Source organism: Grus americana, chromosome 3 (genome assembly GCF_028858705.1).
Source record: "Grus americana isolate bGruAme1 chromosome 3, bGruAme1.mat, whole genome shotgun sequence".
In the NCBI taxonomy this organism is placed as follows: Eukaryota; Metazoa; Chordata; class Aves; order Gruiformes; family Gruidae; genus Grus; species Grus americana.
This window is the reverse complement of record NC_072854.1, coordinates 113,021,044-113,045,457: the sequence shown is the minus strand read 5'-3', so window position 1 is coordinate 113,045,457 and position 24,414 is coordinate 113,021,044. Positions and strand designations below refer to the sequence as shown.

Below are 24,414 nucleotides of genomic sequence, written 5' to 3'. Positions count from 1 at the left end.
ATGTTACCACCTTCATCAACATGCAGGCATTCTGTCCTGCACCTGCGCCCCAAAACAACAGCCCCATCACTCTGTGCAGTCTGGTCCTCCACTCTCTTTCCCATCCCTCCCCATACCTCTTACTGTTGCCCAGGAAGGAAGAGCCACTTTGCAGGGCAGACTGCGGGGCTTAGCTGATGATCCCAAACCCATACCATTTTCATAAATAATTCCTGGGATGAGCCCATCCAGGTCACATCCTCCTCACTCGAGAATGTCGCTCTCCCTTCAAAACCATGTTCCCCATAGACAACAAGGAGGCTTGTGTTAGAAGAAAACTTTCTTTTTTAAACAGAACTTTTTTCAACCCTTGTTCCTCAGGGTTTTCTTTTTTTTTGCAAAGATAGAATATTATCTGAATGACCTCTGCATATACATATATATATTATATGTGTGTGTGTGTGTGCGTGCATACATTTATACACTTAAAAACAGTCCTGCAAACTTGTGCCACTTGTAGCAGCCCATCCTGCTTCATAGTAGGGAAGACAACTCCTCCAACAAACAGCAAAAGAGCTGTCCTCCTCAACTAAAGGAATGCACTGAACCACATCCATCTGCGGCTCTGGAGGGAATCCCACCAGCTCCAGGTGGGAGGCTTTGACTTGAGTGTAAACACATCGCTTTATAGTATTTCTAGACACTGGGTGGTTTAGAGAGTGCCATGCCAGGACACATGCCACACTCCCCTCTGCTGCGTCCTTGGGGAGAGCATGCCCAAGGACACTGAACAGTCCGTTAACAGGTGGCAAGCAGTCCTCACTTTGCAGCTGGACTGTGACTTTGCAACTCAGTTAGATACCTATAGGCAGAAATGGAGACAAGGGAGAAAGGCAAGGAGATGTCTTTCTGAGAGAGGTGACCACAGTAACACAGCCCATCTGTCCAGAGCAATGTTTCTGCATATTAAAGGAGAGTCACTGAGCAAGTAGCCCTCAGAGGGCTTGTCTCTTTGTTCTGCCTGAGAGCTCCTCGCTATCTTTGAGGAAAGACACTAATACAAACTGTTCGAGACAGCAAAGGCAGAGATCCAGGCTAGCAGGCTGTGTGACAGTCCACTTCTAGTCATAGGCATCATCATCATCAAAGTAGGAGTCACAATCAAGGTTATCTGACTCATCATCAAACAGGAAATTGTCTTCATCAAGGTCATCGTCATCATCATCATAGTCTTCCTGCCACTGTGGTTCATACTCCTCATCTTCAACCTCTTTGCCAACTTCATCTGTGTTGGGGGAGTCACACAGGATGGAACGTTTTGGCCTATTGAGGAGGAGAGCATCAGAGCAGAGCCCCGGCTATGAGCAGCATCGCAACCCAGCCCCACACCACCCCCATCCTCCCTACTACCATCACCTCAGCATGCCCATGCAAGCCATGCCCCAGGGACACAGCAGCCATGCAGGTACACCTAGGAGAAGGTGATTAAATGGCCTTATCCATGCTTGCAGCACAGGGCTTGTCAGCGAGCCACCTGTGACTGGGTCAACAAGCTGCAGCCTGCCACCAGCTCTGGTGTCTCAGCCTCATTCCAAGGAGACAAGAAACCCTGCTCTGATACAGTGTCTCTTGACTCAGTTATCATTCTTTCTTGCAACATTCAGCACCCTGTTCAGCTCCTGGAAACACAGCAGCTGTCAGAGGGGATTGGTGACAGATGCCCGTTGTGTTCCTTGGTTTAAACAGCATGTCATACAGGAATGGACTTTGTTTCGAACTCATCACCTTCCAATCATACTTTGCACCTGCCAGCTCAGTACTCTAGGACAGGAAAACAACAAACCATCCACTTCACATCTCAACACACTATTTTACAGCTGTGTCACCTTTTCTCCATTCCCTTCTTCAAATAAATGTCAGGCCCTCCCATCTTGTCCCATGTATGTTCCTATTCTTGCTTCTCTCATCTAGACACCTCCTAGATCTCTGATACACCTCTGAAGAAAGAATGTGACCCTCCACAGAAACTCAAGAGAGTCCAGGGAGAGCAACTTCCATAACTGGGTCTGCCAGTGATGGGAGTTTTCTTGACCATAGCTACATACCAAGCAGAGATTTCGCTGGTCTCCCTACACCACTATGTCACTTAATTGTTATCTCAAACCACAACACAGGATGCAAGTAATCAGTATCTGTTATTAATTCTTTTTTGTAAGTCAGAGAACATAGGAGAAAACTCCGGTCACCGGAGACTGCAGACTTTTTGTCTGCGGTCACCCACCCTTCCTTGTTACCCTGCTAAGAAAACTCACCCTGTACAGGCAGGGGCTGAAGTAGGCACATTGGACAGTTTCACCTTTCTCTGACCAGGATCTGCCAAAGTCCAGAGCCCAACATGGAAATCCTGTTAGCATGTAAGAACAGCCAGAAGAGAGAGACAATATGTGAATTGGGGTGTATTTTGTGCTGCAAACCCCTTCCCTGCATACACACAGCAATGAGAGTCTGTCCCCTCAGCTGACCAAAGCCCCCTTCTAGCTTTGTCCAACATCAAACTACATCAGAGCAAGACAAGCCACAAGCATGTGGACTTCACCTGTGTGGAGTGCCAGAGAATTGCAAAGAGACGCTCCTTGATCTGGTGTACCAACTCCAAACCAGCACTGAAATGCTCTGCTTTCAGGAGCCGAAGAGAAGAGGCCAGGTCCTGGTACTGCAGCAGGGTTTCCTCTGCAATTCAAGGCCAACAAAGTCACACTGCTTCCCACACTCTTAAGAAACCAAGTCCCTTGGCTCTGATCATGAAGCCAGTCACAGCTACTTAGGTCTCCTGCACATACAGTCCACTTTCAGAAGGGAACATGTTGCTCCTTACTGCATCAATCTCCACTGGCAGCCAAACTGCTTCAGTGGACTTCCCAGAAATGACATCAAGGAGGCAAAAATGGGCTGGGAGAAGTGAGAGAGACCAGCTGGGTGCTGGTGTGTACGCTATTGCCCCATTACAGAGCTGCCACCCTTTGAACCAGACAGCTGGGAATGCTAGTCTCTACTTTGGAGAGGCTGTGGGACTTACCCAGAAGGATCTGCAGAGCATTAGTGTGCATCTCTAGGCTCTCAGTCTGCTGTTCCACAATATCCATGCTCTCAGTGTCCTGGTTATAGTAGCTGTACACACAGGAGTAGGCCAGCACCTGGAGCAGTACAGGTCATGCTGTAAGCATCCTCCTTCAGCTTCAGAGTGGGCAAGAAGAGAGTAGCATCAAACCCTTCCAGACTTCATTATGTATCAGTGGCTGAGAGAAGCCTGGCAGTACTTCTGGTCTGTGGCTATAGCCCAGTGAACCATCATGCCAAGTGACAGCAGAGCCAGGCTACCTAGAGCTACTCATAGGATTGGAAATCAATGTGTAATTATTTTGTACTGAAGTCTGAAATAACTGATTGTTCCCACCTGCAAACCATCACAAGAACACAGACTGTAAATGCGTAACAAGTGTGACTGACCAACACAGAGTCAAAACAACCAGCACAAAGAATCTACACATTGCTGGGCAACCCAGGTTGAACTCAAGTGGCAATGAACTGAGAGAACTGAGCTCAAAGGGAAGTAAGGCATGGTGCTATACAGCACCAAAAGCCCACGACAAAGGCAATTCAACAAGTGACAAACTCCTATGACCTCCTATTATGAATGAATGACCCCTAAAGCCATCCAGACACCCAGCAGGAAACACAATCACTGTTTCCATTTAAAGAAATGGGCCGGAAAAGCCAGCAGCAGCAAGCAACATATGTATCCTGACAAACACAGGGGCTACCATACTGAAAAGACAAAACATGGTCAGACACCCTTGTTCCACATGCCTCTCTCAAAATCAGGTCTGCCTGCACAAACAGGGTCTATGTTGCAAAGGCAATACTGCAAAGGAAATTCCCACCTCCTTCCTATGTTTCAGGGGACAGAAGACATTGCAGGCCTATGCTGTCACAGGCATACTGCACACATCCAGTGGCTGCACTGCAAATCATTCATAATGTGGCTATCAGGGCATGCAGTATGTAACTCAGTGCTCTCAAAACACCTATAGCTCACGAAATGAAGTTAAGAAAGGAAAATCATAACATGAGCATCAAGAGGAACTTCCTAACTGTGCCACAGCATCAGGAGAGCTTTCAAAAGGTAGGTACTACCACTGGGGCATTTCAAATTGGAATGGACCAAACCCTGTATATGAAAACCCTAAATATAGATCCTTGTGCTGATTCCATGGTGTCAGCTTGAGTTAAGCTCCAAATGCTATGGCCGACTGTGAGGAACGCTGCAGAGCCCAACTCAGAGTGAGAGCAGGGAAAGGCAGACATGAGCTCCTCCCTGTCCTGATGCTATTCCTCCCCTCAAACTTTTTCTGTTTCCTCTTGTTTGGAGTGGAACAAGGTTGGGCATCTCCTCACTTTAAGAAAGGCATAAAACACGCCAACAGAATTAGGCCTAAACCTCAGCAAACCTGTTATCCAGCCTTACCTTCCGTGCCTGTTCTAGCACTTTGCAGGCATCAAGAACAAAGGTCAAAGTCCTAATTTTTGGCATCTCATTGAGGGAAGAAACCCTGTTCCTCAGACTCATGGCAAATTCCTGCAATAACCACAGGAGGGGAAAAATAAAAATCAATGTCAAGCTCCACAAGATTGAAAAAATAGCGCCTTCCACATAGATAATTGCTAAGCATCCTGAAGTGCCATCCCAGAAGATGCAGGCAACAGGACAGCATTTACTGCATCCCACTATGACATCTCTACTGTGCCATTGCTTCCTTTTACAGTATCTCAGCTGTAGATGGAGTTCAGCATTCAGCTGGCATTGCTTCCAAGTACTGCATCAGTTTGAGCACATGAACACCACGAGTTAGGTGTTCAGTTTCCACAACGGACTCAGTAGAAGAAAGCAGGCCAAGAACTACCTGTTACGTCAGAGCAAGGGTGAAATGACCAGGCATCCCCACCTGCATCCAGCCTGCTTCTCAGCTTCAGGTGAAATACCTTGAGACACAACTGAAACCATCCTGCTAACCAGGGCTAAGGCAACAGAGTCAGCATCTGCAGAGGAAGGAGGAGGCCTTACCCTTGCATGATGATGAAAGGTGCATCTCTCATTGTAATCCTGAAAACGCTTCTCCTGCCAAGCTGCTTTACTCACCTGAAAGGAAAGGTAGAAGTAACCTGTAGTAATTTCCCTCAAGTACCAGCGTTGCCTGGAAATGGCTACCACACATAGAGACTTTGACAATACTATCAAAATTACTGGCAAATGCACACATTCCAGAGTAAAGGGCACGAGTGGAGATCCTCATCCTCTCTCTGAGAGGCCAGGTGCATCTGAACACAAGCATGAACCACTGGGATATAGCAAACCACTCACCAGAGCGGAGCAGTTGTAATAATCCTTATGAGTCGGCCTCCAGGGCTTGAGGCAACGCCAACAGAAACCATGATTACACTTTGCACATGTCATACTGCATGGTAGGAGAAGAACAGGAATCATTCAGTCCTAACAGCCACTTGCAGACAGTTCCTCCCAGTGTTCCCCTACATCACAGGGCTGGAGTGTGCAACCCAGTCATTCCCATTCCCTGCATGTATTTTTTAAAGTCTTTTCTGAAAGGAAATGATGCTTAAAAATCAGTCATTGTGTCTCCAAAAATAGCTGGGTAAACTGCAGCACAGTCTCACAGTACTAACTTACCAAGTACTTGGAAGAGAGAACTAAACGTTCCACCGTTTGAAGCAAGATCCACATGAGCACCTCACCTCTTCCCTCAGAAATACAGCGCTGCAGAGTGCAGAAAGGCACTGCACAGCCCTAGGGCCACACACAGTATGTGGGGACAAATCACAGCTGGGCCAGCGCAAGAAAGAAACAAATGGTGACTCCTAAGCCCTGGCTTCAAAGCTGGAGGTAACTTCCCTATCATATAAAAAGTTGCCAGAGATTCAAGCCAATTCAAAAGAAGCAGTTAAAAGAAAAATTACTTGAAGTGAATAGGTGAGCATGAAAGAAAAAATGGTGCCGAGATATCCACACCCCTAACCTGTACCTCTGTTATGTCTATAGCGGATTTTGAGAGCAGACAAGTGTGCACTATAAAAAGGTACTGCAAAATGAGTTTTGGTTCTACTACAGAGCTATCAATGGATTTAACTCTGAATGTTGGGGAACATTTTTGTTTTCCTAGGAATTAAAAGCAATCACTCCTTCCTCTAAAACAATAAAACAGACCTGCTGTAACTCTTACTCCACAGAAAAAAAAAAAACCAAACAAAAAAACCCTAATGGACCTAATTGTATGTCTTTGCCCTCTTCTGTCTCCAGTAGCAAACAAAAATGGATACTTACTGCAGGCACCCCTCATTTTTCTCTATCTGAGCCTGGCAGCTTGGGCAGTGCTTCGAAATTAGCTTAGCCAGATGTTTGCTTTGGGCTTCACTTGTCATTCCCTCATAATACCCATCGTCATCCACCCACTGAGACATGTGGCTGCAGCTGGCAGGATAATGGGCCTGAAAGAGAGAGCCAGTCAACCACACAAAAGCAGAATGGTGTGTGCCAAACCCAAGACAGTATTGCCCATGATTCAGTTCAGCCTCACCTCTGGGAAGTTGCAGTTGAAGCAGGATATCCAGGAACACTTGGAACAGGCTGCCCCATAACCAAGTCCATCCTTAAGGAGGATCTGATCACAGCCCTGAGGGTTGGTGCACCACGTCAGGTTGGAGCAACACTCAACATAGCCTCTGAGGAGGGCTTTTTCATACTGTAACAAGAAGCCAGGAAGGAGAATTAAGGCAGAGAAGCTGCATGGTTAGGCCTTACAATTGGGGTCTGGTGCCTGTGGGCTCTACATCTGACTGAACAACTGCTCACAACAAACCAGCACTAAGTTAGTTTACTCTTTCATTCCCTTTGTGTAAATTCCCCACCCCTCATGTCACATCTGGTGGCGGCTGTTTCATATAACCACAGAATAGCTGAGGTTGGAAGGCACTTCTAGAGATAAAAACTAGTCCAACCCCTCCAGCTCCAAGCAGGGTGCTCAGGACCATGTTCAGTTGGATTTTGAGCGTACCCACGGATAGAGACTGCAAGCCTCTCTGCCCAACCTGTTCCAAAGTCCCATTACCCTTACTGTTAAAAAAAAAAAAGTTTTCTTATGTTTAAATGGAATTCCCTGTATTTGAATTAGTGTCCACTGCCTCTTATCCTTTCACTGGATATCACCAGGAAGAATCTGGCTCCTTTATCCCATTCGTGTATCTACACATGTTGTTAAGATCCACACCTGAGCCTTCTCCTCTCCAGCATAAACAAACCCAGCTCTCTCAGCTTCTCCTAGAGGTGTTCCAAAACCTAAATCATCTTTGTGGCCTTTTACTAGATTGTCTCCAGTATGTCCATGTCTTTCTTGTACTGGTGAGCCCAGAAATGGACATAGTACTCCAGGTGAGGTCTCACCAGCACTCGGTAGAGGGGAAGGATCACCTTCCCTAGCCTGCTGTCAATGCTCTTCCTAATTCTTGTTTGCTAAGTTCTCTAGTCTGCTGAGGTCCCTCTGAACGGCAGCACAACCATCTAGAGTATCAACCAGTCCTCCCAGCTGTTTATCATCCATAAATTTGCTGAGGGTGCACTTGGTCCCATCATCCAGATCATCAGTGAAGATGTTAAACAATGTTAAACTTAGTATCAACCTCTGGATTACAACACTAGTGATTGGCCTCCAGCTGAGCTTTCTGCCATTGATCATAACCCTTTGAGCTCAGCAGGCCATCTCACTGTCCACTCATCCAGCTTGTACTTCATCAGTGTTTTTCCTATGAGGATGTTATGGATGATGGTGTAGAAAGCCTTACTAAAGCTGAGATAAACAATATCTCCCCTCAACCACCAAGCCAATCATCTCACCATACAAAGCTATCAGGTGCTCATTTTAACTTTTTCTGATTTTGAATTCCTCAGCAGACTTTTGCCTAGTTACATGATGTGCAAAGGAGAAGGAGGCTTGCTTTGCCCACAGCCTCTAGGCATTACTGCAGAGGACAAGGCAAATTGTTATCAATAAGGGACTGTTGAGGCAGGGACCCAGGGATGCAACTATACTGTACACAGTGCCTTAGTTTTCTACGCTCAGTTACTGTAGTGTAAGGACTGTGCAAACAAGCACAAAGATAGAGGAAGTTCAGAAGAAATTCTGTAGTCTTCACAGCTCCCCTGCAGAGGTTTCTGCATACCTGGAGAGCTGTTCTAAAGCCTCCAGGCACAGAAAGGACAATATAGGTCACAACAAGCACTAGAGAGAAAAGGTGCAAGCCCTGAGTAGTGAAGAGGTCCGACAGGGCTCTCATTCATTCCTCTCTCTCATTTATTCTCTCTTGTTCATTCTCTCTCAGGCAACCTAAACTAGAGAGTACACACTGATTGGCTGCAAGGACATCAGCCTGTGTCATTGCAAAATGCCTGGTGGAGGCAAAGTCTCAACAAAGCCACTTCATTCTTAGAATTCTGAGAGTCAACATCTGTGTCTGTTGTCATCCTGTTAATAGGCGATGTGATGATTTCTGCCCAGACACCAGTACCCAGGAAGATAAATGGGTACTTGAGTCAGCAGACAGCACCAAATCATAGCCTTCAGAGAGGCTGAATTTCACAACGTCTGATGTCTAAAGTTTTGCTCTATCCTGTTTTCTTGGTTAGGAAGATACAGAAATAGAACTGCTGAAGCAGATCTAGGATTCCTACTGGAACCGTAAGAGAAGGAGCTGCTCTCAGGAAGCTTAAAAGGAGAGGGAGCAAGAGGGAAGAAATCTAGCCAGGTACAATCAAGAAGTTGTCAAGTACCACATGACACTGACCAAGAGATCTCAGAGAAACCTTTGTACGTGCTGGAGTTAGTCCAGGTATGGAGCCTATGGCATGATCCCCAGCAAAGAATCCCTGAAGGCAGAATGGAAGACCACCTCTGAAGAACAGGCTCTCAAGGAACTTGAGGGAAACAAGGTTGAGAGAAAACCTCTTTCAGAAAGATGACACGGTTTATGTTCTGTAGAAATACAAGCATGAAAAGTTTAAACTCAAATATTCTTATATTAGCAAGAGCACAGCCAGCAGGCAAGGGAAGGGGTTTCTCACAGCTATTTGGCACTGGTGACACAGCTGGATACTGGCAACAGTTTGAGTTCCCAAGTACAAGAAAAACATTAATAGACTAGAGAAAATATCATCCGTAGGCCACCAAGACAATCAGGGGCTGGAGCACAGAATGTGTGGGGGGAGGCTGAGAGAGCTGGGTTTGTTCACCATGGGATAAGACAACAGAGGGGGATCTTACCATTGCCTAGAGCTACCTAAATGTAAGATGCAGAGAAGACTGAACCTGGAACAGTATGTTTTAACTTCGGCATTGAAACTTAACACAAGAATCTGGCTATTTTGAGCACAGGGTTGGACTAGAGATATCCACATATTATTGCAACCTAAATTATTATATGACTGTATGTGTGACTCCACATGAGGCATTAATGCTCCAGACATACCACTTACTGACCAAAAAGAGAAGCAGATAACATTTTAGTGAGAGCAGAGCAACTTGTTAAAATTTGCTGCAGTTTATGTTGACCGGCAAGAACATATTTTTTGTAAATTAGCCATAGCAACAGGATCTGAAATCTTGCTCTCAGACAGGTGTGACCACAGGATTTACAAAGCCAATAAGAACTGACTGCCCAGATACACACACTAATTCTCCAATCACTTCTTAATAGAAAACAAGATACATCAAAGGGAATGCTTTTTTTGGTTGCCTTGCCCATTTTGTTGCCAGTTTGCAAGCTTCAAGAAAAATATAAGACAGAGCAGTCTTTATGACTACTGTTCATTTCTCTTTATGACTGTTCACACTGGATCATAATGACAGTAATGAGCTGGAAGAGGAGGAGAATATCTTTGGAGAAGCAATTGGTGGTGGAGACCTGTCAAACAACAGAGCAGCAGAAAACAGATGAGATACTTGTTCTGTCCAGCAATTAAGAAAAAGAGTCTGTCACGTGACAGCCACCGGTCTGCCATTAGGTGGGGAGGGCATTCAGCTCTAAGTAATAACTAAAAACTGAAAAAATAAGGAGAAAAAGTAACTTCTGCCTCAGAACAAGCAGCTCCTGCTGCCCCCTGCTGACTGAGGATGAAGGTGAGCAGAGCTCAGGAAGCCTGGTTTAGAGATGTCTGTACACCCACACAGACTTAATTAGAGTGAAGATTAAGTCTGATGTGGTAACTTCTGTCATCTTCACAAAGACCTGAGGTGCTCAAAGCGAGAGACTGAAGGAAGAGAAAGGATGTTGGGGTTATTGATGTAGCGATAAAATGAAATTGCTCAAATATTTTCTGTTCATTTGTCCTACATTACACAATTGTGCCCTTCCAGCACACCAGCAGAGGATAGTGGTCATGAGCTGCTACCACACCTCTTGCCTGGTCCTCAACTAAGAATGCACCTTAAATGTTGTTTGCTGGAGACATGTTTAGAGGAAATACCTTTTGCTTATGTTATGCTCTCCTGAATAGCTGGTATTGATCATGATCAACAGCCACCACTGGGCAGAAATCTGGTCTGCCTCAACTATCACACTGCCAGTCTTAGTAATGCAAAGAGGAAAAGCAGCAGCAAGATTATCTGCTAGTGCTGATCAAAATGAAACAGAGCTTGGACACCCAGTAACCACCTCTCCTACGTCACCTTGGCTATAATCTCCTTGGAGGAAACGATGGAACAAATGAAGGCTGTAGTTGGCTGTGCACGGCACTCAGATATGGGACAGGTGCAGTTGACAACCATGTTCTGCTCAATGCGAGTCGTGAGATACTCACTCCAACAGGGCTGTGAAGGCAGAAGAGGAGAGATCAGAGCTGAACAGGAGCTGCACTCCACCCAGGAGAGGGTGCATGAAACCACCACAAACTGTGGATAAGTACTCAAAAGCACAAAAGTGGGAACAGACTAATCAGGAGCTGAAGGATCACCACAAACAAGGGAGCTAAGAAAAGAGAATGTATGAGCTCTGTGAAAATCACCTGATAATAGTTTCAGACAAAGTCAACCAACTGCCACCAACTAGGCAGCAGCAATTCCCTAAGTTACAGGAGCCAAAGACCACAGGACCTTCACCTTGCAGCAGTAGTGCATGCAGCAGAGGGTTGGTGGCTTCTCAGTGGGACACAGCTGGTTCACACAGACGGGGCAGTGGGTTCCTGGGCTCGGGGGCGGCTGGGCATCCTGCACTTGCAGCCCCGAGGAGATGAGCAGGGTCTCACGGTTCTCCACATAGCACTGGATCAGAAAATCCACATTCCACCTGCAGTGCATGAGGAGGTGCCGAGCAACATCATCCGGGATGCTCAGAGTATCCTGGACCTGCTGTACTGTCTGGTTCATGAGCAGCTTCGCCTCCTCTGGACTAAGCGTGTGCCCCATTGGCACCTGCAGCATTGCCATGAGAAACTCCTCTGACCTGCCTATGCCAGGATTCAACCTGACATGGAGAAATGTGTCAGGTCAATACAGGGTGGAGATGCACATCCCTCCACACCTGGTGACATGCATCCCTACCAATACAGGCAGTCTATGCTGTCCTCATCTGGAGATGCCTTTGGTGGCCTGCTCTGGAAAACCATCTGTGCCTGGCCCCCAAGAGGTGTTGTGGGTTCAGCAGAGATGTATTCCAAGACATGAGGTCTCTCCTCCTGGCGCCGGAGATAGCCCTGGTTCAGCAGGTGCAGGACACAGGACAGCACATCCACGCTGTGGCAGCAGAAGCTCAGGAACTGCAGCCCTGGCCCCAACTCGCCCTTCTGACAGGCATCAATCACCTACAGCAGCAAGGGAGTCCCTCACTGCAGTGCGGTGCAGCACCCAGGCGGCCCCCTCTCTGCCCCTCAAGCCCTCCATGCCCTTACCCTAAACACCAGGTTGTCAATGTGGAGCTGCTTCTCCACCTTGAGGATGCGGGTGATGAGGCAGCAGAGGATGTTCCTCTTCCTTTCCAGGGCGCTGACCTCAGCCCTCTCTGCCCGCAGGTACCTCTGCCGGGGCAGCAGCCTCAGGCGGCGGCCAGAGGCATGGGCCAGGGCTGCCTGGTTCAGCCGCAGTACACCTGGAGCTAGCACCCGACCCAGGGTCAGCCAAGCCCGGAGCTGGGCCCTGAAGGAGCCCCGGGACACATGTGGGGCTGCTGGACCCAACCCCGGGCCCTCACCGCTGCCTTCGCAGGTGTCAGCCCCGTGCCTGTCCCCCACACGCGGCCCCAAGCAACAGCCACATGCACAATCCCCAACCCTGCACACACAGACCTGAGACCCAGTCACCCACAATGACCCACACGTGGCCCCAAGCCCCAGCCCCACACACCACCCCAGCCCTACACATGGCCTCAGGCCCCAACTCGACATGCAGACCTGAGCCCTGAGCACTGACAGACTCACCCCAGCCCACTCGCTTCCCCTACGAGCTCACACACCCCTTGGGGCTCAGAGCAGCACCTCCCCAGGGGTGCCCCAGCCCCACGCTCACCTCCTGGCGTGCAGCTCCACACCAGGATGCCTTCGCCGTGGGTCAGCGGTGTCAGTGCATGGTGCACCAGGTCAGCAGGGAGCCCTGTAGCCTGCAGCAGGGCCTCCACAGCCACCTCCTGCAGGAGGGCGTGGGAGGGCAATGGCCAGCCGAGACCCACCAGTCACAGGCCCAGCCAAACAAGGCGGGGGGGAGCTTGTGCCCCAACCACCACTGGAGACCCCACTGGAAGGAAGGGGGGACACGGCCCTGCTACGCTCCAGCATCCGCTGCCTCCCTCGCCCCCAGCTCCTACCTCGGCGCTGTTGAAGCACAGCAGGATGTACATCTGCAGCGTGGAGACGTGGAGGACGCAGTCTCCAAACTGCAGTTCTGCATGGCCCAGCCACGTCCACTGCAACCGCCGAGGCTTCGTGCACTCCCAGACCAGCTGGCTCTGGCCTGCCAGAGACTGTGTCAGCACAAGGGCCAGGGTCCGGCCCGGCTGGGCACTCTCAGCACACCCCAGGGCTCTGCCACTTGTGGCTGAGCTGCTGCGGAGGGCCTGGGCCCTGCCAGACCCCACACGCACCCACTGCCACGACACTCACTCCGCTGGCAGAAGTCGGCAAATTCATGCAGGGGGGAGCTCAGGGACGCCGAGAAAAACCTCCCAGGTTCATCCATGTAGCAGAACGGGGAAACGGGCCAGCAGCGCGGGGACAGCGTCAGCACCTTCACCTCCGGCACAGCTGCCTCTGAGGCCGTCCCCAGTGCCTGGGCACATGGACACGAGGGTGGCTCAGGACAGGCCCCAGGATCCCCATGAGGAACACGGGCGGCCCCCAGCCTCCCCACTCCACCAGCATGCTCACCTCGGCCAGGCCCGTATCCAGCTCCAGCAGCCGCTTGTCCTGCTCCTGCAGCTGGAAGAGGTAAAACTGCTGCTGCAGCTCCTCCGACTCAGCCAGGTTGCTCAGCATCCCTTGGGGGAAGCGGCTGGGGAAGCACAACCCGATCTCCTCCACGATGGCTCCTTCCAGCCAAGACGGCCCTTGCGCCAGGAGCCGGTCCCCCAGGTAGTGCCTGCCACAGCCACCAGCCTCAGGTCAGGGGCCGGCCCGAGCCCCGTGGCCACCAGCCACCCGCCAGGAGACAGAGACGGCCCCAGCCCCGGCCTCGCTCCAAGGTGCGCGGGCCCGGCAGCACCTGTCTCCCCTCCCTGTCGCCAGCAGGGAATGTGCCTCTGCAGGCTGGCAGCACCCACGGGCCCTCACAGCCTCTCCCTCCACATGCCAGAGCCAGGAGAAGCAAAGCGGGAGCACCGCTGCCACAACAGGCCAGGCTCAGCCACGGCCCCAGCACTGCCTGCGCCTCCCCCACCACGCCACACTGCACCGCACCGCACCACACCAGGCCCTAAGTCCCGTGGAGACACAGCACCCCTCACCGGTAGAAGTGCTCGAAGGTGTGGGCAAGCTCCAGGCCACTGAAGACGACGAAGGGCTCCAGGATCTGCTGTAGCCGCTGCAGTGGCCCTGCACTGCCCGCAGCCCCATGGAGCTCCTGGATCTGCCCGTCAAGGTAGCGGGCAAACTGCTCACTCACCTGCAGAGGCACAGGGCTGGCTGCAGAGGGGGCTCACTGGGTGGCCACAGGGCCAGGCTGGGGCCATATCCCTGGGGGGAGCAGCTGGGAAACCCTGGGGCTCTCGGGCAGGGGCTGAGAGTGCCCAGGCACCAGGCTGAGACAGGAGTGCACTGGGGCTGGGGCCACGCCATGACAGCGCCACACGCTCGCAGCTGGGCACCGTCCAGGGCTGCCACGGGGCAGGGCGTGGTGGCTTGTGGCTCGGTGGGAGGCCAGGACACCACCCACCCAGAGCTGGCCTCAAGGCCGTGGGCCAGGGCAGCCTCCCCAGCCTGTGCCCGGAGCCAGTGAGGCCAGGGCCCCGGCCCTGGTGCCACGCTCCCACAACTCACATGCAGGGTGGTAAGGAAGGAGAGCTGCAGCAAAGCCCCCGCAAAGCCCTGGCCCAGGGCCAGCACAAAAGAGGCTTGCTGCCCAAAGAGCTCCTCCGTGGCACCGCGCAGGCGCTGGTACAGCCCGCAGTATCGCTCCACAAGGTCTGGCGCCTGCCCTGCTGCCTCCAGGAACCTCTGCACCTGCAGGATGCACCACGAGAGGGGTGAGCCCTGCAGTGGGACACGCCATCAGAGGGGCGAGCCCTGCAGTGGGACATGCCACGAGAGGGGTGAGCCCCACAGCAGGGATGGCCTCCAGGAACATCTAGTCCCAGCCCGACTCTGCCAACATCAACTGCCTGGGATCGGCCAGGGGCCAACTAGAGGCCCCAGTGCTGCCGCAGGCTACCGAGAGAGAGCCTGCGGCAACGTGGGAGCGCAGCCCCAAGGGCTGGGCTTGGGCTGCAAGGGCAGGACAGAACCACAGCAGCAGCCCAGCAGGAAACAAGTAGCCCAACACTGTACCCTCTCTCCCAGCCTGCAGCACCAGCCTGACGCCTGAGCACTGCCAGGGTGGCAATGGTAGCAGGGCTGTCCCCACACCCCCCCAGGCCCCGCAGAGGCCAGGTACAGCCCCATGCTCCCAGGGCACTGCCAGGCCCCGCTCCACCCTACACCCACCCAGCGTGGGGTCCCACATGCCCTCTCCAGCCCCCACGGCCGGCCCTCCAGGCTCTACCTGCTGCTGCACCACGTGGCGCCAGCACTGCGAGATGCCCCACAGGCTGCTCGACTTCTCCACCACCGCCTTCGCAGCCCTGGCCGGCACCTCCTTGGTCTTCCCCTCCTTCCCGCCTGCCAAAGGAAAACCCCGGGCTCAGCACGGCTCCGTGGGCAGGCTCTGCACACTGACCCCCAGCAGCCTCCCCCTCTCCCTGGGGGTCCCAGGGCAGAGGAGATGCCGGGGAGGCACGGTCACAAGCCTTCCCCAGCTACGGAGCCTCCAGTGCCACAGGGCCCTCCCCAGCAGATCCCCACGGCCACAGCCTGGCACTCTGCACCCACCACCCTCCCAGCCCCATGGGAGGGCAGCCCCTCGCTCACCAGCTGCTCTTGCCTCCTCTGGTTCTGGGCCACCAGGGTCCACGTGCACCAGCAGCTGGGTCAGGCGCCGCACACGGGAACCAAAGACAGCACTGCGGCTCGTGGCACGGCGGGGCAGCTCCATGCTCTCCAGGTACTCGCTCAGCAGCCAGGCCAGCGGGCTGACGCCGTGGGGGTCTGCGAGGCCAGACAGACTCAGAGCAGGGTGCCTCAGCCTGGGGCATAGCACGGATGGGCCCAGGAGAGCAGAGGGTACCTGGGCTGGTGATGCTCTGCACCAAAGGGTTCACCAGGGCCTCCCAGCACGTCCTGCCCAAGGCCCGGGCCGCCTCGTCATCAGGAAGGAAGCGGTCGGCAAAGCTCTGCTCGTGCTGCAGTGCTCGGTTCAGCCTGCAAGAGAGACCGGGCAGCACACAGTGCTGCCGGGCACCTGCTGATGGCCGGGGGAACTCCCCCAGGAAAGCAGAGCGTGGCCGTCGCTCCCTGCTCTGCCCCTTGCCAGGCACAACGGCTCAGCAGCCCCACTCGCCCCCAGCAGCCAGGGCCCTTCGCTGCCCCTGGGCCCTGCCCACACCGGGCCCTCGCGGCCAAACCCAGGGGCTGTGCGGTGCCTGTGGCCGCAAGATCCTGCCTGCGCCTGACCCACCTCTGCCAGGTCAGGACGCGCCAGCCCCTGCGGGGCACCTCTCTGCTGGGTTAGCCCTGCCCACGGGCCCAGCTTAAACCTGGGGGACCCCAAGGTGGCCCTTGCCCTCTGGGACTGCTGGTGGCCAGGGAGGAGCAAGGGCCCCTCCCTGTTCAGGCGGAACACCCGGCTGCTCCTCTCCTGGCCTTGCAGTCCCCTCGTCGGCTGCCAGCATCCCCCACTCAGCCCTGGCACACTGGGGACACCATGGCACAGCCAGGAAACAATTCACCTGCCAAAGAGCTGCAGCAGTTGCCCCCGGTCCTGGCAGATCTCCTGGCACCAGGCATGAGCCCGGGCAGTGCAGGAGAGGAACGTCCGCCGGCACAACTGCTCCTTGAAGATGGGCCAGAAAGTGGGCTTGGGACCCAGCACCTCGATGCCACGCACGCGTGTGTCAATGCCACCCTACGGGAGAGCGCGACCCTCAGCTCCTCAGGCACGGCCCTGACGTCCCACGCTGCCAGCTCCCTGGCCCGGCCCCCTGCTCCCCTACCTGCTGGCACCGCTTCACCCGGATCTGGATGACAGGCCAGAAGCGGGTCATGTTCTCCAGCAGGATCACTCTGCTGTCTGAGGGCAGGATGGTCACCTGCAGGCAGACAGCAAGCCCTCAGCACACCAGGCAGCGAGCGCCAGCCGCCCTGCGTGCTCCCCTGGCCACCCCCCACTAAAGCCGTCGTCTCTGTCCCCCGCTAGCAGCCCCTACATGCCCACAAGGCACTCCCTGGTCCTCACTTCTGGCTCACTTCTGGCTCACAGCCCCAGCACACCAGCCTGCCGCCCAAGGCTCCAGCACCCGCTGCCTACAGCCAGGAGGAGGCTCCCCCAGCACAGCTCCTGCCATCCCTACCTCCCCGCGAGGCACCCCCCAGGGCCTCGGCACCAGGGCCAGACCTTCGCGGGGCACAGCAAGAACCACCCCCCTGCTCCCGTGGGGCCCCATGGCCCGAGCAGCCCGCGCGAGACTCACCGCGTTGAGCTCGGTTCTGACGGTGGCAGGGCTGTCTCCCCCCAGCACCACGACACGGGCTGGCATGTAGCTGGAGTCCTCGCTGGCCACCAGCATGCTCATCTCCCTGCAGCGCAGCAAACACGGTGCTGCCCAGCAGTCCCCCCTCCCTCCCTGCCCTGGCCCCTGCCAGCCCCACGCGCTGCTGCCCACATCCAGCAACCCCCAGCACGGGCACCGCTGGGGCAGGGCTCGCACAGACCCCAGAGCCCTCTCCTCCCCGCACGGCCACCGGTCCTCCCGGCCCCAAAGGCCCCCAGCCCTCCTGGCCCAGCCCCACCTGACCACCACGCCACACTGCATGTGGACAGTGATGAAGTGGGAGCCGGTGCTGCCGTTCGACTCCCAGTAGGTCTTCGGGTTCCTGTCCGTGAGCCTGCTCGCCCGGTGGGGGTTGGAGGAGACCTGCACCTTCTCCCAGCACTTGTCCTCCTTCACCTCCACGCTGGAGCCTGCGGGGAGAGCACACGGAGCCTCCAGCCACCAGGCCAGCACATGCCAGGCACAGGGCTCCAGCTCCCGCTCCCTGCACTCACCTCGGCACAGGTTGCGCAGAAAGACGTCAAAGAAGGGGATGCTGATGGGCTGGTGGCTCCGGCGGTGCTCCTCAATCTGCCCCAGCACCAGCTACGGGATGGGGTGAGGCTCTTACCAGGGGCCCTGGGTCCTCCTCCCCTCGCCCGCCACACGGCTGCGGCAGGCAGAGAGCAGAAGGCTGCCCCAAGGTGCCAGGGACAGCTGGATGGCCCCGAGACCCAGAGCCCCAGCGCAGCCGGGCCTCCCCAGGCCCACCTGGATGCAGCCAGCCAAGATGCTGGTCGTCAGCTTCTTGTAGAGGCTGGCGTACTTCTCACAGTCGATCACCAGGTCGAGCAGGGCTGGCGCCAGCGACGGGGCCGTGCCGTGCTTGTCCAGGCCTTTGGACAGAGCCTCGCGAGCGCCCACGCGGCACATCACCACCGCGCAGTCCTTGCTGGCTGTGGCCAGCCGGTGCAGGAAGCCAACAACCTCCTGCACCACCTGCTGAGCAAGGCAGACGTGAGCGGCCAGGCTGGTGCCGGGAACCCGCCAGGCCCCAGCAGCAGGGTACCACACTGCTCCGTCCCCTCCGCCCCGACACCGCAGCAGCGCCCGCAAGCGCCTGGCCAGGCATGGCACTGGGCACGCCAGCCACCGGGACGCCGCCACGGCCACAGCCAGGACAGCCGCTCCCCACCTTTCCCAGCGCGTTGGCCACAACGAGGCTGGGCTGCTGCAGGCAGGGACCCCGCTTCACCAACACCAGGCCTGGCCGACGCACGGCACAGCTAGCAAAGCCGCCCCTGCCTGCCGCGAGTCCCGGGACATCCTCACCTCCCGGTCGCTGCTGTGGGCGCTCAGGGAGGACAAACAGGGCTCCACACACTCATGCCAGGGCAGCGCGTCCTCCTGGTAAGCATCCAGGAACTTGTTCAGGATCCTGAGTGACAGAGAGGGCCCACTCAGGCCGGGGCACACAGAGGCAGCCCTGCTTCCCTGCCCCATCGGGAAGGCCGGTATCCCACAGGGACTGGGAGCCGAGGCTCCCCAGGCACCTTGGACGTCCCACCACCACCCAGGCACCTGCTGCTCTGTCCCCGCATGGCCCTGTGCCCCAGGCCACCCCAACTGGCACCTGCATATGTGCTGGGCCACACCTGCCCCTGCCGAAGAACAGCTCCGCCAGGACCCTCAAACGTGTCCTGTGCCGACCCCCCCAGCGTCACCACCAGCACTCACACACCTCCTCCAGAGGCCCCAGACCCTCACCAAATCCCCCTGGACCCACCTGAGCATGTTCAGACTCACAGCCTTCTCCGCCCCCAGCAGCTCAAAGCTGCGCAGCAGCAGCCTGAAGCACCTGCGGTCCTGCAGCAGCTGCGCCACCTCGCCAGAGGTGACGGGGCCTTCACTGTAGAGCTGCCGCTCCAGGGCCACCACCACGTCCTTGGACAAGATGCCGTCCCCCAGGCCGCCCAGAAGCATCCGCACGTCCCTCAGGTCCAGCGGGACCTCTCTGCCTGCCACAACAAGGACACGTGGGCCCAGCCCAGGCACTCGCTTGAGAGGCGCGGGCAGCTCTGCCCGCTGCATCCAGGGGGCCATGGCACGGCAGGAGGCGCGGGCGGCACGCTACCTGCTGTCTCCTGGCCCAGGGGCAGCCGGTGCTCTGCGAGGCGGTTGATCGCGCTGAGGGCCAGCATCGCGTGAGGGCAGCCGGTGCTATGCCCGTCCCACCAGCAGCTCTGCAGCACCGTGGGGAGATCGCAGCTCGACAGCTGCTCCGCCAGGCCCCGGTGGCTGTCGATCAGCATGTTCACCACCAGCAAGCCGTTCTGCACACCTGAGGAGCCCCTGCAGGGACAGAGCAATGCGGGTGCCTTCCACCCCCAAGCACGCAGCCTCCCCTGCACCCATAAGCCACCTGCCCGCCTTGCCCACCACACACACACACACACACACACACACACACACACACGAGGGTCCTCCCACCCCCAGCCGCTGTCCTCACTCTGTCCCTACCCTGGGACCCTCTGCATGGTGCTGATGGCAGCAGGGATGGCACTCAGCAAGCTTGCTGAGCCCTGGCTGGAGGCAGAGCCGATGCTGGCAAAGATCTCCCGCATCATCTGCGCGTCGGCATGGTTCAGGGGCAAGGGCTTCCCGCCGGCACCTCCCGGCTCATCAGCCACAGCTCCCACCAGCACCTTCAGGGCCTGCAAGGTCAACAGCAGTCAGCAGGGCAGCGGGCATCTCCGCTGCACCTGGCCGAGCCTGCACCCTGCCCTGCCCTGCCCACCTACAGCATCCCCTCTGCCACACTCACCGCCAGGCCAGCCTGCTGCACCAGGGCGGAGGACGGGTGCTGCTGCATGCAGGCCAGCACAGCCCGCACACCACCCTCCGTGGCAAACGGCACGCGCCAGTCGTACTTTGCCGTGAGCACGGCCAGCAGCCGCAGCGTCACCACCACCAGGGCCTTCTCTGCCACCTCGGTGCTCAGCAGCTCCACTGCCACCTTCACCAGCTTCTCCCTGCACGGGAAAGGATGCCTCAGGAGGAGCCTCCGGGCACGCTGGCACCCCAGGCCCTGCCGGCCACCTTCTCCCTGCCCACGTGGTTCTACTGCAGCTGGGTCAGCCCCAGGAATGAGACTGCCTGGGACAAAGGGACAACAGATCCACATCTCTTCTTGCTGAACGCGCAGGGACATGCCGGCCTTCGCACTTCCGCTGCCACCTCCCGCACTCCAGCGCTGTCCCCCACCCTACCAGCGCAGCCCTCCCCAGCCAGCAGGAGGGCTGTGCAGCACCCCACGGCTCACCCGACGCTCCTGGTCCCCAGCCTGCCCTGGGCTTTGCCGACTTGCTGCTCGGGCTCAGGCTCTTCCGCCAGGATCTTCGTGATGTGCCTGAGCCCAGCTAAGCGCAGCCCCACCTCGGAGCTGCTGCTCTGGATCACGTCCACCACGGTGGCAATCTTGGCCAGCGAGCCCCTCTCGTTCACCCCCTTGCAGCTGCCCAACACTGGTGGGAGAGAGGCAGGGACACAGGCGTCAGGGCAGCAGTAACGCCTCCAGCAACTCCCGGGGTGCCATGCGCCCACAGACCTAGCACCCAGGCAACCACTGGGTGCCTCGACTCCCATGCCCTGCCCAGAGCCTTCCTCCATCCAGGCAACGCACCCATCTCCAGCACCGTGCGTGTGCCCCAGCGCATAGCGGGCGATTACCTTTCATCTGCTCCTCTGTCACCTCTGGGAAGAACAACCCTTCCCTCTCAAGGAGCTCGCCAAACAGCTGGGAATCCGACTTCACTGCTGCAGCAGGGGTGTGGGGCAGCACTGTGGCTGCGGAAGGGTCCTCCTCCTCTGCCTTGGCCGTCGTGGCTTCAGGGCCAGTGCTCCTGCAGTCGGCGCTCTCCGAGGACACCACGGTGCTCCCCCCACCATCCTGCTCGGCTCCTCTACCGAGGAAGTATTTGGCATAGACGTGGGAGCCGCGCAGGTCACGCTGAGCGCTGCCGTGGCACCGCTTCTCCAAGACCCGCAGCACCTTCTGGGCCAGCTTCACAGGTACCGACAGCTGGATCAGGGCTTCTTCATCCACCTCCGACAGCTGGACAGATGGGGTCAACTTAACCCTCACGGACTCCCCACAGACATCACTGTCATCCCTTGTGACGGCCAGTGCCAGAATGGACAGAAAGGCTGTGCTGCCGGAGGCCCCCAGGGCCATTCTCCACTGTCACCTTCCCCTGCCTGTCCCCAACCCAGCTACCACCAGCCTGCTCTCACCACCCAACCGCAACCAGCACAATCACCCCATGGGCTTGCCTCGCCTACCCAAACCTCGCTGGACACAGTCACTCTGCTGGGGTCGTGGCAGACTGCACTTCCTCTCCTCTCTCTTCACCCCTTTGCTGCGCCCAGCTCCCCACGTTTTCACCATCCCACACTCACCCTCCCATTTCAGTCCCATTTCTGCCCCGTTCAGGCCGTCCCTGCACAGCTCACACTTGCCATCTCCTCCTCCGGGCCCAGTCCCTTCCTTCCTTCCTTCCTTCCTTCCTTCCTTCCTTCCTTCCTTCCTTCCTTCCTTCCTTCCTTCCTTCCTTCCTTCCTTCCCTCCCTCCCTCCCTCCCTCCCTCCCTCCCTCCCTCCCTCCCTCCCGTTTCGCCACTGCAGGCTCTGGCCCATACCTGCTCTCCCTGGTCCTGCTGGATGAGAGAGGTGATCTCTTTCTGCTCCTCTGCTTCCAGCTTCTTCACGAAGAAGAGCAGCTCCCACCACTCAGCACGGCTCAGGGCCTCTGCAGCCTTGGTCGGCTGCTCCCCCAGGTAAGGCAGGGAGTACAGCCCCCCAAAAGGCTTGCAGAAAAACGGCTGTGCAACTGCAGGAGAGCAGAGCAAGGAAGGGCACTGTCAGCTCTGCTGCACCCCCCACCTTCCCCAGGCAAAGAGCTCATGTGGATCATCTGGGCAGAACTGATCCCCGCTGTCCCACAGTCTGCTCTGGGAAAGGGAGGTGGCAGGAGGGCAGCGAGAGAGGGGGAACATGCTGGGAGGAGACCCCAGAAGCTGTAGAGATGGGGACTACCATCTTCACTTGAACCTCTTTGGGCTGTATAACAGAAAAAGCACATCCTCGAAATGGGCACCTCTAGCTCACTGCTCCCCCAACCTGTTCCCACAATGCCTGGACCAGCCAGGACAATGCACTGGGACACCAGCACCAGCAGAATCCACAGTGCCAGCATGCAGCTGCAGAAGGGGAAACAGAGCTGGTCCAAGATGCTAGAGGAGTCAATGGATAGGAAGTTAACTCTGCCATGAGTTTCTCTCTTTTCCAAATGCATCCTGCTGGCTAACAGGGCAAATACTTATAGGCAAAAGCAAAATGAGACTGCACAGTTATCACGCTCCTTTTAGCTAACGCATCCAAAATGAAGAGAGGGAGATAAAATCTGTTATGTAGGTTAGATATTCCCTAGGTAATTTAGAAATAAGAGCTGAATCAATAGTTGCTGATATCTGAGCAAAAACTTGCAGCGCTCTCTGCAAATGCAAGGTGGGATACATTTATCACCTCAAGACTCAACAGAAAAGGGCCAAAGTCACTCCAAGAGGCTCAAGTATGCTAAGAGCAACCACATACATGGCTGATTACCAACAGTCTAATGATGATATGAGCTAATTTATTCAACTCTCAAGATTCAAAGCAGAAAGCATCTATTTTTTCAATTCAGTTTCTATGTGAGATATGATGACTGGAAAGGCTTTTACTCGCACGGAAGTGAAATAGAGTCCACGCTTCTGCCAAAATCAGACAGACTGAGAAAAAAGGCAAAGTCTAACCCAGTTTGTTTTAACTTAGTCACTTCAAACTGATGCGCAGTTAAGTCTTCAATTACAAGACGCAGAAGCCATTAAAGATGCCATCTTTTCAACTGGCAATAAGAATATTTTTGAAGTGGATGATTAGCTGCTGATCTCATGTATATTCTGTCTCTTGCAGCAGTTAAAGACAAATCACTCTACCCAAAATATGTTCTACGAGATAACAGGCATGATTAAACAGTTTCTTTAACAGGTTTCCCTGGCCAGATTCAAGTGAGATGCTGAACAAGAAAGGAGTATCTGAAGCCTGGATTTTCCCTTTTATCTTCTCCCAGCATAAGGGTAATGTCAAAGGATTCTAGAAGACTCTGCAAATATCTTACAAAAACAGTGCATTTAATGCTCACCTTGCCCAAAACTGAGCAGCATGAAGTTAAACAAATTGTTGGCATGTTAATGCTTTTAAAAATCCACATCACTTATTTAAGGGGATCTGAGGGTGCCTAAAGCAGCTTCATCTCAGAGAGATTCCATGTTCTTATTTCAGCAGTTTGTTCAGTTAATTCAAACACACATTTTTGACAGTCACAGTTTAAATAAAATTTTATGCTTTTTATATCATGACTTTTATTATATCATGACAGAAGTCTAGGATGAAAAATACTCCATGCAACCACAGGCCATGTAATTACTTAACCAACTCTATGTGGTCATACAAACTAAAAGCTCATAGTGCTTTCTAAAGCCAACCTGTTAGTTGCTATATGCTTAGCCATATAAAGTTCAGCACTCAAAAATATGCCACAGCAGAATCAGAAAGAGATGATACAGCCACACACATGCATCTCACCTGTGCCTAGATTAAAGCTCTCTAACAGACTATATTCTTTTTCCTGAGCAGTAGGATCTTCCCACTGGTCTCCAAAGCCAATAATCTCCAACATGTGCCAACGCATCCAGTAGGTCCGACCTGTTGACTGCCATAAAACCTGTGGGTGAAACAGATCTAGATGATCAGATTTGCTCACTCATTCAATCTTCTTGCTACATTTGTCCTCCCATTTTGCAAATGCATGGAGATAGCAAGCACAGTTTAAGCAGAAGACCGTTTAATTCATATACAGATTTCAACACAGACATTGTGTAATTTTTAGACATACCATTTTTATTAACTTTTTCCCCTGGTTACACTTCAATCTTTATTAAAAACCCACCAACT

General features: G+C 54.8%; 1 protein-coding gene across 9 annotated transcripts in view; it reads right to left on the bottom strand.

Moving 5' to 3' along the window:
* Window positions 1-297: 297 nt before the first annotated feature.
* CUL9 (cullin 9) overlaps window positions 298-24,414 on the bottom strand; it is a 38,936-nt gene continuing 14,819 nt past the window's right edge. For 4 of the 9 annotated variants that reach the window (XM_054819424.1, XM_054819425.1, XM_054819427.1 and 1 more), the window contains exons 6-42: window positions 24,046-24,184; window positions 22,059-22,249; window positions 21,091-21,475; window positions 20,684-20,885; window positions 20,186-20,393; window positions 19,882-20,075; window positions 19,496-19,713; window positions 19,148-19,379; window positions 18,694-18,799; window positions 18,133-18,363; window positions 17,877-17,967; window positions 17,621-17,792; window positions 17,302-17,407; window positions 16,825-16,920; window positions 16,561-16,736; window positions 15,900-16,033; window positions 15,644-15,820; window positions 15,279-15,394; window positions 14,558-14,740; window positions 14,026-14,183; window positions 13,451-13,661; window positions 13,187-13,352; window positions 12,892-13,037; window positions 12,597-12,714; window positions 11,984-12,186; window positions 11,637-11,896; window positions 11,196-11,559; window positions 10,767-10,907; window positions 6,627-6,791; window positions 6,374-6,537; window positions 5,399-5,492; window positions 5,102-5,176; window positions 4,505-4,615; window positions 3,056-3,173; window positions 2,576-2,709; window positions 2,292-2,383; window positions 299-1,302 (exon numbers count right to left, since the gene is read on the bottom strand). In XM_054819424.1, the coding sequence (XP_054675399.1) occupies window positions 1,101-1,302; window positions 2,292-2,383; window positions 2,576-2,709; window positions 3,056-3,173; window positions 4,505-4,615; window positions 5,102-5,176; window positions 5,399-5,492; window positions 6,374-6,537; window positions 6,627-6,791; window positions 10,767-10,907; window positions 11,196-11,559; window positions 11,637-11,896; window positions 11,984-12,186; window positions 12,597-12,714; window positions 12,892-13,037; window positions 13,187-13,352; window positions 13,451-13,661; window positions 14,026-14,183; window positions 14,558-14,740; window positions 15,279-15,394; window positions 15,644-15,820; window positions 15,900-16,033; window positions 16,561-16,736; window positions 16,825-16,920; window positions 17,302-17,407; window positions 17,621-17,792; window positions 17,877-17,967; window positions 18,133-18,363; window positions 18,694-18,799; window positions 19,148-19,379; window positions 19,496-19,713; window positions 19,882-20,075; window positions 20,186-20,393; window positions 20,684-20,885; window positions 21,091-21,475; window positions 22,059-22,249; window positions 24,046-24,184 (6,279 nt within the window). In that variant the 3' untranslated portion in view covers window positions 299-1,100. Of the gene's footprint in view, window positions 1,303-2,291; window positions 2,384-2,575; window positions 2,710-3,055; window positions 3,214-4,504; window positions 4,616-5,101; window positions 5,177-5,398; window positions 5,493-6,373; window positions 6,538-6,626; window positions 6,792-10,766; window positions 10,908-11,195; window positions 11,560-11,636; window positions 11,897-11,983; window positions 12,187-12,596; window positions 12,715-12,891; window positions 13,038-13,186; window positions 13,353-13,450; window positions 13,662-14,025; window positions 14,184-14,557; window positions 14,741-15,278; window positions 15,395-15,643; window positions 15,821-15,899; window positions 16,034-16,560; window positions 16,737-16,824; window positions 16,921-17,301; window positions 17,408-17,620; window positions 17,793-17,876; window positions 17,968-18,132; window positions 18,364-18,693; window positions 18,800-19,147; window positions 19,380-19,495; window positions 19,714-19,881; window positions 20,076-20,185; window positions 20,394-20,683; window positions 20,886-21,090; window positions 21,476-22,058; window positions 22,250-24,045; window positions 24,185-24,414 lie in introns of those variants that run through there. The other 5 variants (XM_054819429.1, XM_054819430.1, XM_054819428.1 and 2 more) reach the window with 5 other exon arrangements.